The following is a 14,579-nucleotide window of genomic DNA, read 5'->3' on the forward strand; positions in this document are numbered from 1 at the left end:
ATGAACAGTACAAAACAGTATGTCAACACTTGGTACAGCATTGGTTCAAGCATATAGTAGTGACAAGTTTCATAGATTGGACAGGTACAAGAAGCAAACTTTTTGTGATAAAATTATCTGTGCAGCTTGACTGCTATATTGGAGTATATGAACATTCTATGAGGGTTATTTTGATCATTTTATGTGGTTTTCAGCCCCACTCCTAAAAAAATATACTTTAAGTAAGTTTATTGTCATTCTGAGTATTAGCTTTATCTCCCCCATTCCTATTTGCACATATGTATGTAGAGGACTCAAGACAACAAGTTCTAGCACTAGAAAAAGTGTTCCAAAAACAATGAAGAAACATTCAATATTAAAGTAGCCTGGCACTTCTGCTATTCCAATACAATTTTGAATGAAATGCACAGAACAATAAATCACACGCAAATTTACCTCCACACATATTTTCCAATGAAGACCACCAGGTAGCTGAAAGGCAATTCCAGTTCCTAAATCTTCAACGTATCCAAATACTAGTAACTTGAAGAAAAACCAGGCCAGTGTGTCCATAAGAACTTCATACTTTGTTTTCTCTTCTGATGTTGAAATACTCTGATATTAAATGACAAGTGTAAGTGGCACCATTTCATTTTGTTTGTTTTTCATGAATTATTAGTAGGTATTTCATTACATATGTTTGCAATACTAATGAAACAAGTTAACTTCTAAAATACCATACCCAGGAGTAATAATTTGCCTTGCCAAGTATATCTGTGAAAAAGGAAAGGTCAGTGACACACATGTAATTGTTTGTAAGGCTGTACTCAAACAGTGTGATATCAAATCTGGCCAAGAAAGATTTGTACTAGACATAAATTACTTAGGATTGTATGTGTTTTACAAATAAGAGCCATAAGCCAAACTTTAATTCATCCAAGTAAGAAAATTATAATTAATTTTTCACTGGCCATCCTCACTGCATTGAAACAAATTATAATTTTCTTACTGAAGTTTGGCTGTTATTTATGGAGCACATAACCATCTAATATGTGCATTTCAGTTCCATATTTATAAATATAACATATTATTCTGTAATTAGATGGAAAGGTATAGTTATACAGTACGATTATAGTAATCTTTCTTGGCCAGGTTTGATATCCTACCTTTTGAGTATACAGCCTTACAAACAGGTACTTGTGTGTTCTTGGCCTTGCCTTTTTACAGCTAGCCTACACATGCTACAAAGAAAAAATACACAAATTTTAATTAAGCCATTACTCAGGGAAGCAAATCTCAAATCAATTAAACCTATATACCATCTTATTTGCCTGCTCATGGATAGGTTGAATATCTTTAGTAGCCATGGTGGCATGTGTGTGTGTGCATTTGTTTACAATGCAGTAGACATAAACAAGATCATCGTCATTTATTTATATAAATGCCTTCATACGTGTACGTGCAAGTGACTGCAAGGATAAGATTATGCTTTGACTGATTTGCCAATTCATGATAAACATTTTAAACCAAATCTTAATTCTGTAGACCAATGCAAACAGAAGTTATGGCTGCGAATTTAAACTCCAGTAGTTTATTTCCAGAATAGTCACTATACGATCAACTTCTTTGTTCTTCCCTATTGTCTAGCACTATAATCTTAAAATTACTTGCTGAAACTTGGGTAGCCTATTGTAGATGATGCTGAGAAAATAAAAAAAAGAAATTCAGAAGTTGTGTGAACTAGGTGGGGTTTTGTTGAGACAGTCACATTTATTAGCATTAAAAGAATTGCAGCCGCAACCTTAGTTCTGCAACTTTCTGAACCAAGATTTTTTGAAAGCTATATGCAACATTTTTAAAACTTGGCTGTTTTCATATGGAATCGTTATTAAATCACAAACATGACACTACTGTAATAGTGTAGCCACAAACTCAACAATTGAAAGGTCACAGCACTTTGTTATGAGGTGGTGAGTAAAAGCAGAAATGTCACAGTATGCATTACTTCTAACAACTATGTAAGAATGCAAAATAAAACTAGTCTGGTTGTTGAAGGGTGATGCTTGGAAAAAAAATGGTATAAAGATAAATTTGGTATCATTAGATGCAGAATTTTCTGGAGAACAATATATCCAAAATCCTCTAAAATCCTCTAAAATCCTCTTTGGGGAAAAAAAAGTTATGGACGTTTGAAGTTTTATGCTAATATAGTACAACAAGGCATTAACATCCAAAATTGTAAATTTCATGTTTCTGATTATAACTCGAGATGTACACCACATATCTTAATTCTGTTTTGCGTACATGGTTATGCTCATGTATATGTACTTATTTGTACACAGGTTGCCATGACAACAACCACAATTATCTCACGATTTGTATATTAATTTATGATTTTTAGTTTTTTTCAATCTACTGTACTTTTACGTATAACAACTAGTTTTGAGTTTGGTAATAATTTTGTGGTAAATGAAAACCCCCAACAGGTCATATAGTAGCCCATTTAAAAGCAATTGTTTTAAAAGTAAGCTATGGCCATTTTTGTGATTTGCATAAGGCTTCAAAAATATTTTGTGTATGTTTCTGGAAAAAAAAGGCATTGCTGAAAGGTTTTTGTAATAATTTTCTTTTTAGTATTTTGTTTAATGACATTGTGAACTCTCATTACAATTTTTTAGTTGAAACCACAAATTATGTATAAAAGTGTGCTCTGACACTGCAAATGTATATCCACAGTAAAGATGTAAATTATGCAATACTAATGGGCAGTGCACCACATTAAAGCATGATGAACAAAGAGGCAAATGTTTTGCCATTAGGGATTATATATAATGGACAAGGAATGATTCACTCATAGATATAATGATCAAGACTATACAATAACAATGTCTAGTGTGAATAAAGAGCAGTACTTATAAATCCACTTAAAGGTCAGGTATAGGAAACTAAATATCTGTTATTTCTACATCCTTTGCCACTAGAACTGTGCTCTAGTTTACTGTGGCATTTTTGGTGGATATTTTACATTCAAATAGTCAAACTATTCTGTAAAACCTTTGTATCTCATCAGTATCCACTTGTATTTTCCAAAGATGTAGCAAACCATTATTTTTCTGTATATCAAAAAGATTGAACATGTGCAGTTCAGTTTTTAAGATTACTGCACTTATATACCAGCTACCTTGTTCACTGTAGTCATGAAATCCTTAAACATTGTGCAATGAACCTTCTAACATTTATGCTAGTAAAATTCTGCAGTCGCAAAGGACAACTATACGTAGCTACATCTGAAGTAGTTTATAACATTTTGGTCTTGTGTTGCTTTAACTATAAGTATACATATATATATATATATATATATATATATATATATATATATATATATATATATATATATATATAGTTAACTAACAGTGATACAGATAGTTGGGGTATGAAAATAAGCCTATAGCAATATATTATAGCCATATTGACCCACATGCCCATTTTCTGGTGAAAAACAGAAAATCAACAAGTAATGCATGGCCTAATAATGCTACTCCAACATTTTAAATTATTTTTCTCTCAATAATAAACCTGATAAAGTATGTTTATATTGATCTTTGTTGAAATAAACTATGATAATTGAAAATTTCACCTTGTGTATTTTAACTTGTGATCAGTCTAACAAAGGAGCAAGCCAAAGTGCATAAGCCCTAAAGGTAACTATATGTAGGCTGGGTCTCACTAAATAGTATTATGGTGGAAAACGTGAAAGTATTGATGTTGAGGTATTTAAATTACAGGTTCACTTGCAAGTTACACACTGGAATGAGCTCATAAATGCTTACTAAACTGTGCCATGCTTTAAGGCGTTTGTAATAATAGACATGAGCAAAGTTTAATCTAAATGCCAACTGTCATAATTATGGTACAGTACATGTGGCAGTTTCAAAAAGTTAAATTATGTCATAACAGTAGTCAGTCAATCGTGGACTTAAAGCTTGAGGGGAGAACATTGTAAAAGGCCAAAAAATTATTGCTAACAAAATTGTTACTGAGAAAGCATGGCTCTAATCATACGTAGCTATTTACATTGAAAATGATAATTATATATGTATGCAAACTGTAACAAAACAAACATGCAGCTGCACAGTTCTGAATTACCTAATAGTAAAAATGACTTTGTTTAAATTTTATGTACATGTAAGGTAAAGTTGAAGTGTTTAAAAAGCTTCTATTTTTGTAAACTCAATAACTGATTCATGCTCCTATAAATTATAGTAATTTTTGTAAAAAAAATCCTCAAAAAGGATTTCAGAGGCTTTTGGGTATGTCATTCTCCACAGCTATTGACACCAAATTTATCTTGATATCATTTTGCTGGGTATAACCCTTCAACAGCCAGACCAATACATGTTTATCTTCTTCAGAAACATTTCCAAAAAATTTTTGAAGTATGTGAAGCTAGAAATTTTTATGAAACCTTATGCAAATCACAAAAATGGCAGTAACTTACTTTAAAAACATTATTTAAAATGGGATACTGACTGAATTGTTGGGCTTAACGAGAGTTTTCATCTATCACAAAATTATTACCAAACTCAAAAGTAGCTATTATATGTAAAACTAGACATGAAAAAAACTAAAAACCATAAAATATTAATTAATATACAAATCGCTAGATAATTGTGGTTGTTGTCATGGCAACTGGTGTACAAATAAGTACATATACATGATCATAACCATGTACGCAAAACAGAATTAAGATATGTGGTGTACATCTCGAGTTATAATTAGAAACATGAAATTAAAATTTTTGGATGGTAATACCTTGTTGCGCTATATTAGCATAAAACTTCAAACGTCCATAACTTTTTTTTTCCCAAAAGAGGATTTTAGAGGATTTTGGATATATTGTTCTTCAGAAAATTCTGCATCTAATGATACCAAATTTATCTTTATACCATTTTTTTTCAGGCATGGTCATTTTTTAAGTATATGTTAAAGCATAGCCGCGAGTGCTATATGAAAAATAAAGTACGAGGTGCGTGGCCGAGTACTTTATTTTTCATATAGCACGAGCAAGGCTATGCTTTAAATGATTTATGGAACTTTCTAGTCGTGTAGCTTCACCATACACTAGGACTAGTAATTAACAAGCGTTGCACGAACTATTAGCAGCCTGAACGCACACAAACTAGTTTAACAAAGTAACTCACGCGTATTTCACCATAGTTTGGCATAGTAGACGTTCATCGCGTCTTTTGGCAGGTTTTGCTCGCAACCCACAATCGATTCTATTGCGAGTCACATGGTGAAGTATTTCCGTGATATCTCTAGGACTTGTCCGTTTACATTAACAAACGTAACAGCAACGTTATCTTCTCCCACCCATCATCGAAGCATTTAGGTATGTCTATAAAAGCAATCTAGTGGTGAAACTCGTATCGGCTGGGGTGATTGATCACTCAGCGCGGCGAGGCTATCAGCCTTCACCGGCTTGGGTGATTAGTCGTACTGGCGCGAGCCCCGTAGGCTATTAGCCTACACTAAGGCACGTGGGCAACTGTGCTTTATTGCCCACAAAGAGTGCTTTATTGCACCGCAAAGTGTGCTTTATTGAACGAATAAAGCACTCTTTGCAGTGCAATAAAGCACTCTTTGTGGTCGATGAAGCAGTTGGCCGGCTGAGAGTGTACTTTATGAAATTTAAAGTACACTTTTTCCTTTGATCTCGCCCACGCAAAGTTCTATAACCTTCAATAACAGTACTAAACTGCTATATTATTACAATGCAAAAATAACTGCTTTTTTGGTAGTTATACACAAGCCAGAAAATTAGCCACAGACCAGCCTAAGACCAGCCTTAAGGCTTTTAAAAGTGACCATCTCAGTAAAAACCGACTTGTTTGCACAAGCATGCGTATTGAGAAAAATTTAATCAATTTGGGTCTTCCTTCTCCAAATAATGGCCCAATAAAAGCTTGCACGTTTTTCTTTATAGCATGCATAAGTTTTATGAATTTAAAAAAAAACTATACACCACCTTCTTCGCCTGCTCACAGAAAGTTTGAAAATCTTTGTTTTGTTTCTGTATCCTTAATGGTATGCGTGTGACGTGTGTTTGTTTACCACACGGTAAACATAAACAAGATTGTCGTCATTTCTCAAATAACTGCCTTGATATCCATATGCATAAGTGACTACAGGGCTAATTGACTGATTTGCTAATCCATGATGAACATTCTAAGCCAAATTGCAATGGTGTAGACTAATGCAATTGGAAGTTATGGCTGCGAATGTGAGCACCTGTAGTTAATTTTCAGTATAGTCGTTGTTAAATCAATTGTCTTGCTTTTCTACAGTCTAGCACTATAATTCTAAAACTACTCACCATAGAAGGCTGAAACTTTGGTGATCCATTCCTTGAACACTGCAGATAATGCTGAGAAAACAAAAAAATTCGGAAATTGTGTGAACAAGTCGGGTTTTTGCTGAGATGGTCAAAAATACAAATGAAAGTGCAAAAGCAGCCAATTAGATGAACTGATAGCAAGGTGATTACTACTTCTAAAAACCAAGACACTACTATCCATAGATAGTTACAGGGTGTGAGCCTGGTCTATGCATACATTTTAGTAAAAAGTTTTAAAGCAATGAAATTCAACTTTTTGGAAATAGCACTGCTTTAAAATATTTATCAATCATCTAGTTTTTTCTGGTAACTTGTTTGTATGGCAAACATGTGTACATACAGAATTAGATTATTACTAACAGATATTTGGAAACTTACTTCTGGGGGTGGAACAACAGTGAAATTAAAAAAGATAGTACAATTATGAACAAGTGGGAGCATTCTTAGTTTGGAAATAGCATTTAGTACACTAAATCTTTCATTCACTGCAATGATCAAATAGGGATCACAAAGCTGTTTCCTGATATAATGTGTCTTCCCATCACCTAGAAATCATAAAAACATGTCAAATTTATACTAGCTACTACTACATTTAGCAGAATTGAGTTCATTATTTTTGCAATCCAGTGTTTCACTTAAGCAAAAAATGTTTACTTTACCTGGTTTGTAATATAGCATCATGGGGGAATCAAACCCACTACCTCACAGACAGAAAGCACTCACATTAACCAATGCGCTGTACATCACTCATAAACCATGCGTACACAGTCTTTACAGTAGCACCCAGTAAGGGATAGAATAAGTCAAGTCACAGACACATGTAAGAACTTTCATCAAAGCTAGATAATTGTTTGCACCAACCAAATTACATATGTAGACGATATTGTGAAGCAGCTGCAAGAGTGATTCACTGACAAGATTGTGCTATGCTTTTATGTGTGGAAACTTGATAACATTTCCTAGTACTGAAATTATAAATCTACTGTACACCAAGTTTTACAGGTTTGTAACTGGTAGACTTACATTGTAAGTTTTTGTAATAAAAGAACAATAAAAGAACATACATACGTACATACAGTAGCAGCATTAAGTAAACGATGAAAATTTGACAGTCACATACATATATCAATGGTGACATGGTGACTTATGCTAATAATTAATTCATCTAAATAACAATGCAAAGAAAAAATATGAATTTTAAAATTTAGTAGGGGTATAGAAATAAAAAGTATGCAAACACTAATTTCCAAATTGTGATGAAATCTACTTCAAACATTCTAAGTGAAAGTGCTTACTTTTACTACAAATTAATTCTATCAATGCAAGGAATTTATTCTGAATTGAATTATAACTGAAACAGTGACAAAAAGGTAGCTACTGTACATATATGTATATATATAGTACTGCTCAAATGTAACATCAAGTGCAAAAGATTAAAAAAACTTGCTAATCAAAGAGTGTGGCACCTGTTTTGCTTGCAAGTATTCATCCTGTTTTGTTTGGGATGAATACTCGCTAGCGAAACGAGTGCCATGCCCTTTAATCATTGAATTGCTCACACTCTCATGACATGACGTTGCATTACAGCAGTACCGTATTTTATAGTTATAACACACTTACGAGGGATATGACTAAAATATACACACAATTCACGAGAGCGCGCAGCACTCAAGTGAGAGTGCATATATTCAGTCATATCCCGAGTAATCGTGTTATAACTGTTATATTCTACACCCCAGTAGATGAAAACAATTATAGATCGTACGTTATAGTGAAACAGCACCTCCTGAAGATGGAAATCAATAGAAATTCTTGATGGATCAGACGTTTTACACTTTTAATGGTGCCACACCCACATAGTCACGATTAGTGAGTTATCCATGAAGGAGACAAGAGTTCTTTGAAACTTGTTCCAGTTCTTGAGGTGAATAATTGTTGGCTGATTTAGGCACTTGTTATTAGAGACTTGTTTACCATTTAGATAAGGATTTTGCGGAATGTGTGAAGTTACACCATATATGGTAAGCGTAGCCACAAAGCATGGTATATCAGTTATATACCACAGTTTGCCATGGTATATCAGTTATATACCACAGCGCGGCACTTTTGATCTAAATCACAGGTGTGGTATATATATATATATATATATATACAGTGTTGGGAGTAACGCGTTACTTATGTAACGTGTTACGTAATATTATTACTTTTGTGATAACTAAGTAATATAACGAAATACGCTATAAAAACAAGTAATATAACTAAAGTTACTTTACTTCCAAATGTAACGTGTTACCTAAGTAATATAGTTACTGTAACGAATATAATATTACGTAATATTATTACTACAAGTAACAAAGTTACTAATCTCATTAGCAATCCACTGAGTCACTGTTAAAAATAGGGTGTAATCCAATCACCTTTGGGGGAGTTCTAACTGCTGTGTAAATTAAACTCCTTTGAAGGGAGATGTAGTACTCCCCAGGGGTGCTCTAGGAGCAACTAAAAGGTGTTACAAGGGCATTGCAACACTCCCTAAGGGTGTTCTAGGAATAGCTATAAAGGTGTCACGGTACACTTTAAAGATGTTCTAGTGCTCTCCATGGTGGCATTTTGTTGAAAAGAAATGTAGGCTTGCTATAGCATTCCAGTAACCTTCATGTTGATTTCAATTTATATTCAATGACTACCAACAACAAAGCACATTAGCAGTACGCAATAATATATTTGCAACACCTTATACTTACCATATAGTTGTTTCAAAGTCACTCTTATAGAAGTTAGCAAACTGTACTTATAACCTAATTTTCAATAGAAGCATCCAATTGTGGGTTTCAATATACCTAGGTGTAGGCAAACACCCTTACAGTGGCTTAGCTATTATTGGGGAGTAAAATGACATTTGTGGTGTTCAACAACACCCCAAGTGCTACAATACTCCCCTAGGGTGTTGTAAATACCATGGGTGTACATGAGCACCTTTACGATGGGTGTACCTGTAACACCTCATTTTAACAGTGTGAGTAATGCCTAGCCACAACGAAGTAACGAAGCCTACTGAATGAAGCTTATTCACCAGCTTCTTACTTATAACCAAGATTTGCACATTACCCAACATCGCGATCATGTCACATGATAAGGTGGTAGTTTCACACGTGGCAGCTTAAGGCTGTGGACACAAAGTAATATAATATGTAATATTATTATAGCTACTTTACTTTATGGGTAATCTGTAACTGTAACTAAATAGTTTAGCTTCAAGTAATATGCAATATGTAACTTGTTACTTTTAAAAAGTAACTTGCCCAAAACTGTATATATATATCAAGACACATGGTAGAGTGTTGTGAGGCCCAAGAAGCCGGCGCGCAACACCCGTGAGTATATTGACAGGAAGAAAGAAAACGCAATTTTCACACCTCCGTAGCTCTGTGATGCCTTGATGAAACAAGACGATTTTTACTATGGAAACTCCCTCCACCTTCAGCACTCCACATTCCAAATTTGAGCGAAATCGCATCAAGAGTTCCCGAGATATGCAACTTCAACAATTGGCTTAGTTTCTTCGTTTTTTTCTTCTTATTTTTCTTCCTCTTTTCGCACACTTACAAAAACTGCTATAAAACGCGAACGCAATATCCGATTGCCTTGAAATTTGGCACACTGAAGGGGGGTATAACTGCGCATCACTGTACCAACTTTGGCTGGAATACGACAAACAGGGAAAGAGTTATGAGCGATTATTCACGAAAAATAACACCAATATGTTGTCACGCCTACAGGGTAAACCGCGTATGGGAAGAAGCTGAAAATCGGTGGATGAATAGGTTAACTATTGAACCTCAAACCTTTTGTGGTTTGAAAGAAATCGAGCTAAAAACCAGGAAGATACCACGAAAAAACCAACAGTGTATAACAATTACTCAATTGAGATTAGCTAATAAAAACTACTACTTGCCACGCCTACCAGATAAACCGCTTGGGGTAATGCTTTGAAAATCACTGTATAGATGGAGTAATCATCTTAGAAAGGCTTTTCAATGGCGTAGAAGAATAAGACTTAAAGCCACGGAGTTATAACACGAAATCCAACTTGGTGCAGCAAGTGCGAGATCGAGATACTCTAATAGAGCAGTCACCCTAATAGAGCAGTCACCCTGAAGAGAATTCAAGAGATCAGCAAGAAACAAGTAACCTGTATAGAGATCAGCTACAAACAAGTTGCCCTGTAGAGAGATCAGCTACAAACAATTCACCCTGTAGAGAGATCAGCTACAAACAATTCACCCTGTAGAGAGATCAGCTAAAAGAAGTTACCTTGTAGGGAGTTCATGCAACTATGGAAAGAGATAGTTCAGCTAAAAGAAATCACCTTGTAGAGTTCAGCTACAAAGAAACTGTAGATAGTTCAGCTACAAAGAAACCATCATGTAGAGTGTTCAGCTACAAACAAATCTCCCTGTAGAGAGATCAGCTAGAAGAAGTTACCTTGTAGAGAGTTCAGCTACAAACAAATCACCCTCTAGAAAAATCAGCTAGAAGAAGTCACCTTCTAGAGAGTTCAGTTACAAAGAAACCATCATGTAGAGAGTTCAGCTACAAACTAGTGACCTTGTAGAGACATCAGCTAAAAGAAGTTACCTTATAGAGAAATCAGCTACAGAGAAACCATCATGTAGAGAGTTCAGCTGCAAACAAATCTCCCTGTAGAGAGATCAGCTAGAAGAAGTTTCCTTGCAGAGAGTTCAGCTACAAACAAATCACCTAGTAGAAAGATCAGCTAGAAGAAGTTATCTTGTAGAGAGTTCAGCTACAAAGAAACCATCATGTAGAGAGTTCAGCTGCAAACAAATCACCTGTAGAGAGTTCAGCTACAAACAAAATTCCCTGTAGAGAGACCAGCTAGAAGAAATTACCTTGTAGAGAGTTCAGCTACAAAGAAACCACCATGTAGAGAGTTCAGCTGCAAAGAAATCACCTGTAGAGAGTTTGGCTACAAACAAATCTCTTTGTAGAGAGATCAGCTAGAAGAAGTTTCCTTGTAGAGAGTTCAGCCACAAACAAATCACCATGTAGAAAGATCAGATAGAAGATGTTGCCTTGTGGAGAGTTCAGCTACAAAGAAACCATCATGTAGAGAGTTCAGCAGCAAACAAATCACCTGTAGAGAGTTTAGCTACAAACAAATCTCCCTGTAGAAAGATCAACTAGAAGAAGTCACCTTGTAGAGAGTTCAGCTACAAAGAAACCATCATGTAGAGAGTTCAGCTGCAAACAAATCACCTGTAGAGAGTTCAGCTACAAACAAATCTCTCTGTAGAGAGATCAGTTGGAGGAAGTTACCTTGTAGAGAGTTCAGCTGCAAACAAATTACCTGTAGAGAGTTCAGCTACAAACAACACTCCCTGTAGAGAGATCACCTAGAAGAAATTACCTTGTAGAGAGTTCAGCTACAAAGAAACCACCATGTAGAGAGTTCAGCTGCAAAGAAATCACCTATATAGAGTTTGGCTACAAACAAATCTCCCTGTAGAGAGATCAGCTAGAATATCAGCTAGAAGAAGTTACCTTGTGGAGAGTTCAGCTACGAAGAAACCATCATGTAGAGAGTTCAGCTGCAAACAAATCACCAGTAGAGAGTTCAGCTACAAACAAATCTCCCTGTAGAGAGATAAGCTAGAAGAAGTTACCTTGTAGAGAGTTCAGTTACAAAGAAACCACCATGTAGAGAGTTCAGCTTCAAAGAAATCACCATGTAGAAAATTCAGCCACAAACAAATTGCCCTGTAGAAAGACCAGTTAGAAGAAGTTACCTTGTAGAGAGTTCAGCTACAAAGAAACCATTCTGTAAAGAGCTCAGCTGCAAACAAATCACCTGCACAGAATTCAGCTACAAACAAATCACCCTGTAGAGAGATCAGCTAGAAGAAGTTACCTTGTAGATTATTCAGGTACAAACAATTCACCCTGTAGAGAGAGCAGCAAGAAGAAGTCACCTTGTAGAGTGTTTAGTTACAAAGAAGCCATCATGTAGAGAGTTCAGCTGCAAACAAATCACCTGTAGAGAGTTCAGCTACAAACAAATCTCCCTGTAGAGAGATCAGCTAGAAGAAATTACCTTGTAGAGAGTTCAGTTACAAAGAAACCACCATGTAGAGAGTTCAGCTTCAAAGAAATCACCCTGTAGAAAATTCAGTCACAAACAAATTGCCCTGTAGAAAGACCAGTTAGAAGAAGTTACCTTGTAGAGAGTGAAGCTACAAACAAATCATCCTATTGAAAGATCAGCTAGAAGAAGTCACCTTGTAGAAAGTTCAGTTACAAAGAAACCACCATGTAGAGAGTTCAGCTACAAACTAGCCACCTTGTAGAGACATCAGCTAGAAAAGTTACCTTGTAGAGAGTTCAGCTACAAACAAATCTCCCTGTAGAGAGATCAGCTAGAAGAAATTACCTTGTAGACAGTTCAGCTACAAAGAAACCATTCTGTAAACAGCTCAGCTGCAAACAAATCACCTGTACAGAATTCAGCTTCAAACAAATCACCCTGTAGAGAGATCAGCTAGAAGATATTACCTTGTAGATAGTTCAGCTACAAACAAATCACCCTGTAGAAAGATCAGTTAGAAGAAGTTACCTTTTAGAGAGTTCAGCTACAAAGAAACCATTCTGTAAAGAGCTCAGCTGCAAACAAATCACCTGTACAGAATTCAGCTACAAACAAATCACCTGTAGAGAGTTCAGTTACAAACAAATCTCCCTGTAGAGAGATCAGCTAGAAGAAGTTACCTTGTAGAGAGTGAAGCTACAAACAAATCACCCTATTGAAAGATCAGCTAGAAGAAGTCACCTTGTAGAAAGTTCAGTTACAAAAAGAAACCACCATGTAGAGAGTTCAGCTACAAATTAGTCACCTTGTAGAGACATCAGCTAGAAAAGTTACCTTGTAGAGAGTTCAGCTACAAAGAAACCATTCTGTAAAGAGCTCAGCTGCAAACAAATCACCTGTACAGAATTCAGCTACAAACAAATCACCCTGTAGAGAGATCAGCTAGAAGAAATTACTTTGTAGATAGTTCAGCTACAAACAAATCACCCTGTAGAAAGATCAGTTAGAAGAAGTTACTTTGTAGAGAGTTCAGCTACAAAGAAACCGTAAAGAGCTCAGCTGCAAACAAATCACCTGTGCAGAATTCAGCTACAAACAAATCACCCTGTAGAGAGATCAGCTAGAAGAACTTACCTTGTAGATAGTTCAGCTACAAACAAATCTCCCTGTAGAGAGATCAGCTAGAAGAAATTACCTTGTAGAGAGTTAAGCTACAAAGAAACCATCATGTAGAGCGTTCAGCTGCAAAGAAATCACCACTGCCCAAATTTCAAGGCAATAGCTCTTTCCAATCTGAAGTTATCAATTGTCAAAGTTGGCAAATAGGATGTGTGGAAGGCCCCTTTTCGCAAATCCGGTCACATATGTATTATATGTGACCGGATTTACGAAAAAGGGTCTTCCACACACATCCAATTCTATGAACTTGAATCACCATTACTTTGTGCTCAAAGAAGATACTAACCTGAAATTTTGTTCATGTATTAACCTATGTTGTTACTCATCACTGTCCAAATTTCAAGGCAATACTATTTTCCTATCTGACATTATGAACTGCCAAAGTTCATAAATTGGATGTGTGTGGAAGACCCCTTTTTGCAAATCCGGTCACATATATATAATTTGTACATTTACTGATAAAATATTTAAAGTACATCTACTTCATCTTTTCTTCTTCCTGTAGTAAAGAAAAAAAATATAGGTTAAAAAAGTCCCAAAGCAGGCCATAGGCCGGCTTTGGGGTATACAAATACAAAAAGAAATGAAATCTAATCCAAAACAGCCAAGCTGTAAAAAGTGTGCGGCCCTCAGAAAGGCTATGGTGAAAAAAGATGTGAAATCCAGGGTGGCGGCCAAGAAATGGCTGTGATGGTAGGTAAATGGTAAAAATTTTAATAATGACAATTCAGGTGAATTTGGTGCCGCTTGGTCAATTGGCACAAAATTCACCTGAATTGTCGTTATTAAAATTTTCACCATTAACCTACCATCACAGCCATTTCTTGGCCGCCACCTTGGATTTCACATCTTTTTTCATCATAGCCTTTTCAGAGGGCCGCACACTTTTTTTACAGCTTGGCTGTTTTGGATTAGATT

General features: G+C 35.6%; 1 protein-coding gene across 1 annotated transcript in view; it reads right to left on the reverse strand.

Moving 5' to 3' along the window:
- The window catches only part of LOC136264793 (uncharacterized), a 306,221-nt gene that overhangs the window by 222,418 nt on the left and 69,224 nt on the right, over positions 1-14,579 (reverse strand). Inside the window, exons 10-11 of the mRNA XM_066059562.1 lie at positions 6,755-6,921; positions 436-594 (exon numbers count right to left, since the gene is read on the reverse strand). Of these exons, the coding sequence (XP_065915634.1) occupies positions 436-594; positions 6,755-6,921 (326 nt within the window). The remainder of the gene's footprint in view (positions 1-435; positions 595-6,754; positions 6,922-14,579) is intronic.

Source organism: Dysidea avara, chromosome 8 (assembly GCF_963678975.1).
Source record: "Dysidea avara chromosome 8, odDysAvar1.4, whole genome shotgun sequence".
In the NCBI taxonomy this organism is placed as follows: domain Eukaryota; kingdom Metazoa; phylum Porifera; class Demospongiae; order Dictyoceratida; family Dysideidae; genus Dysidea; species Dysidea avara.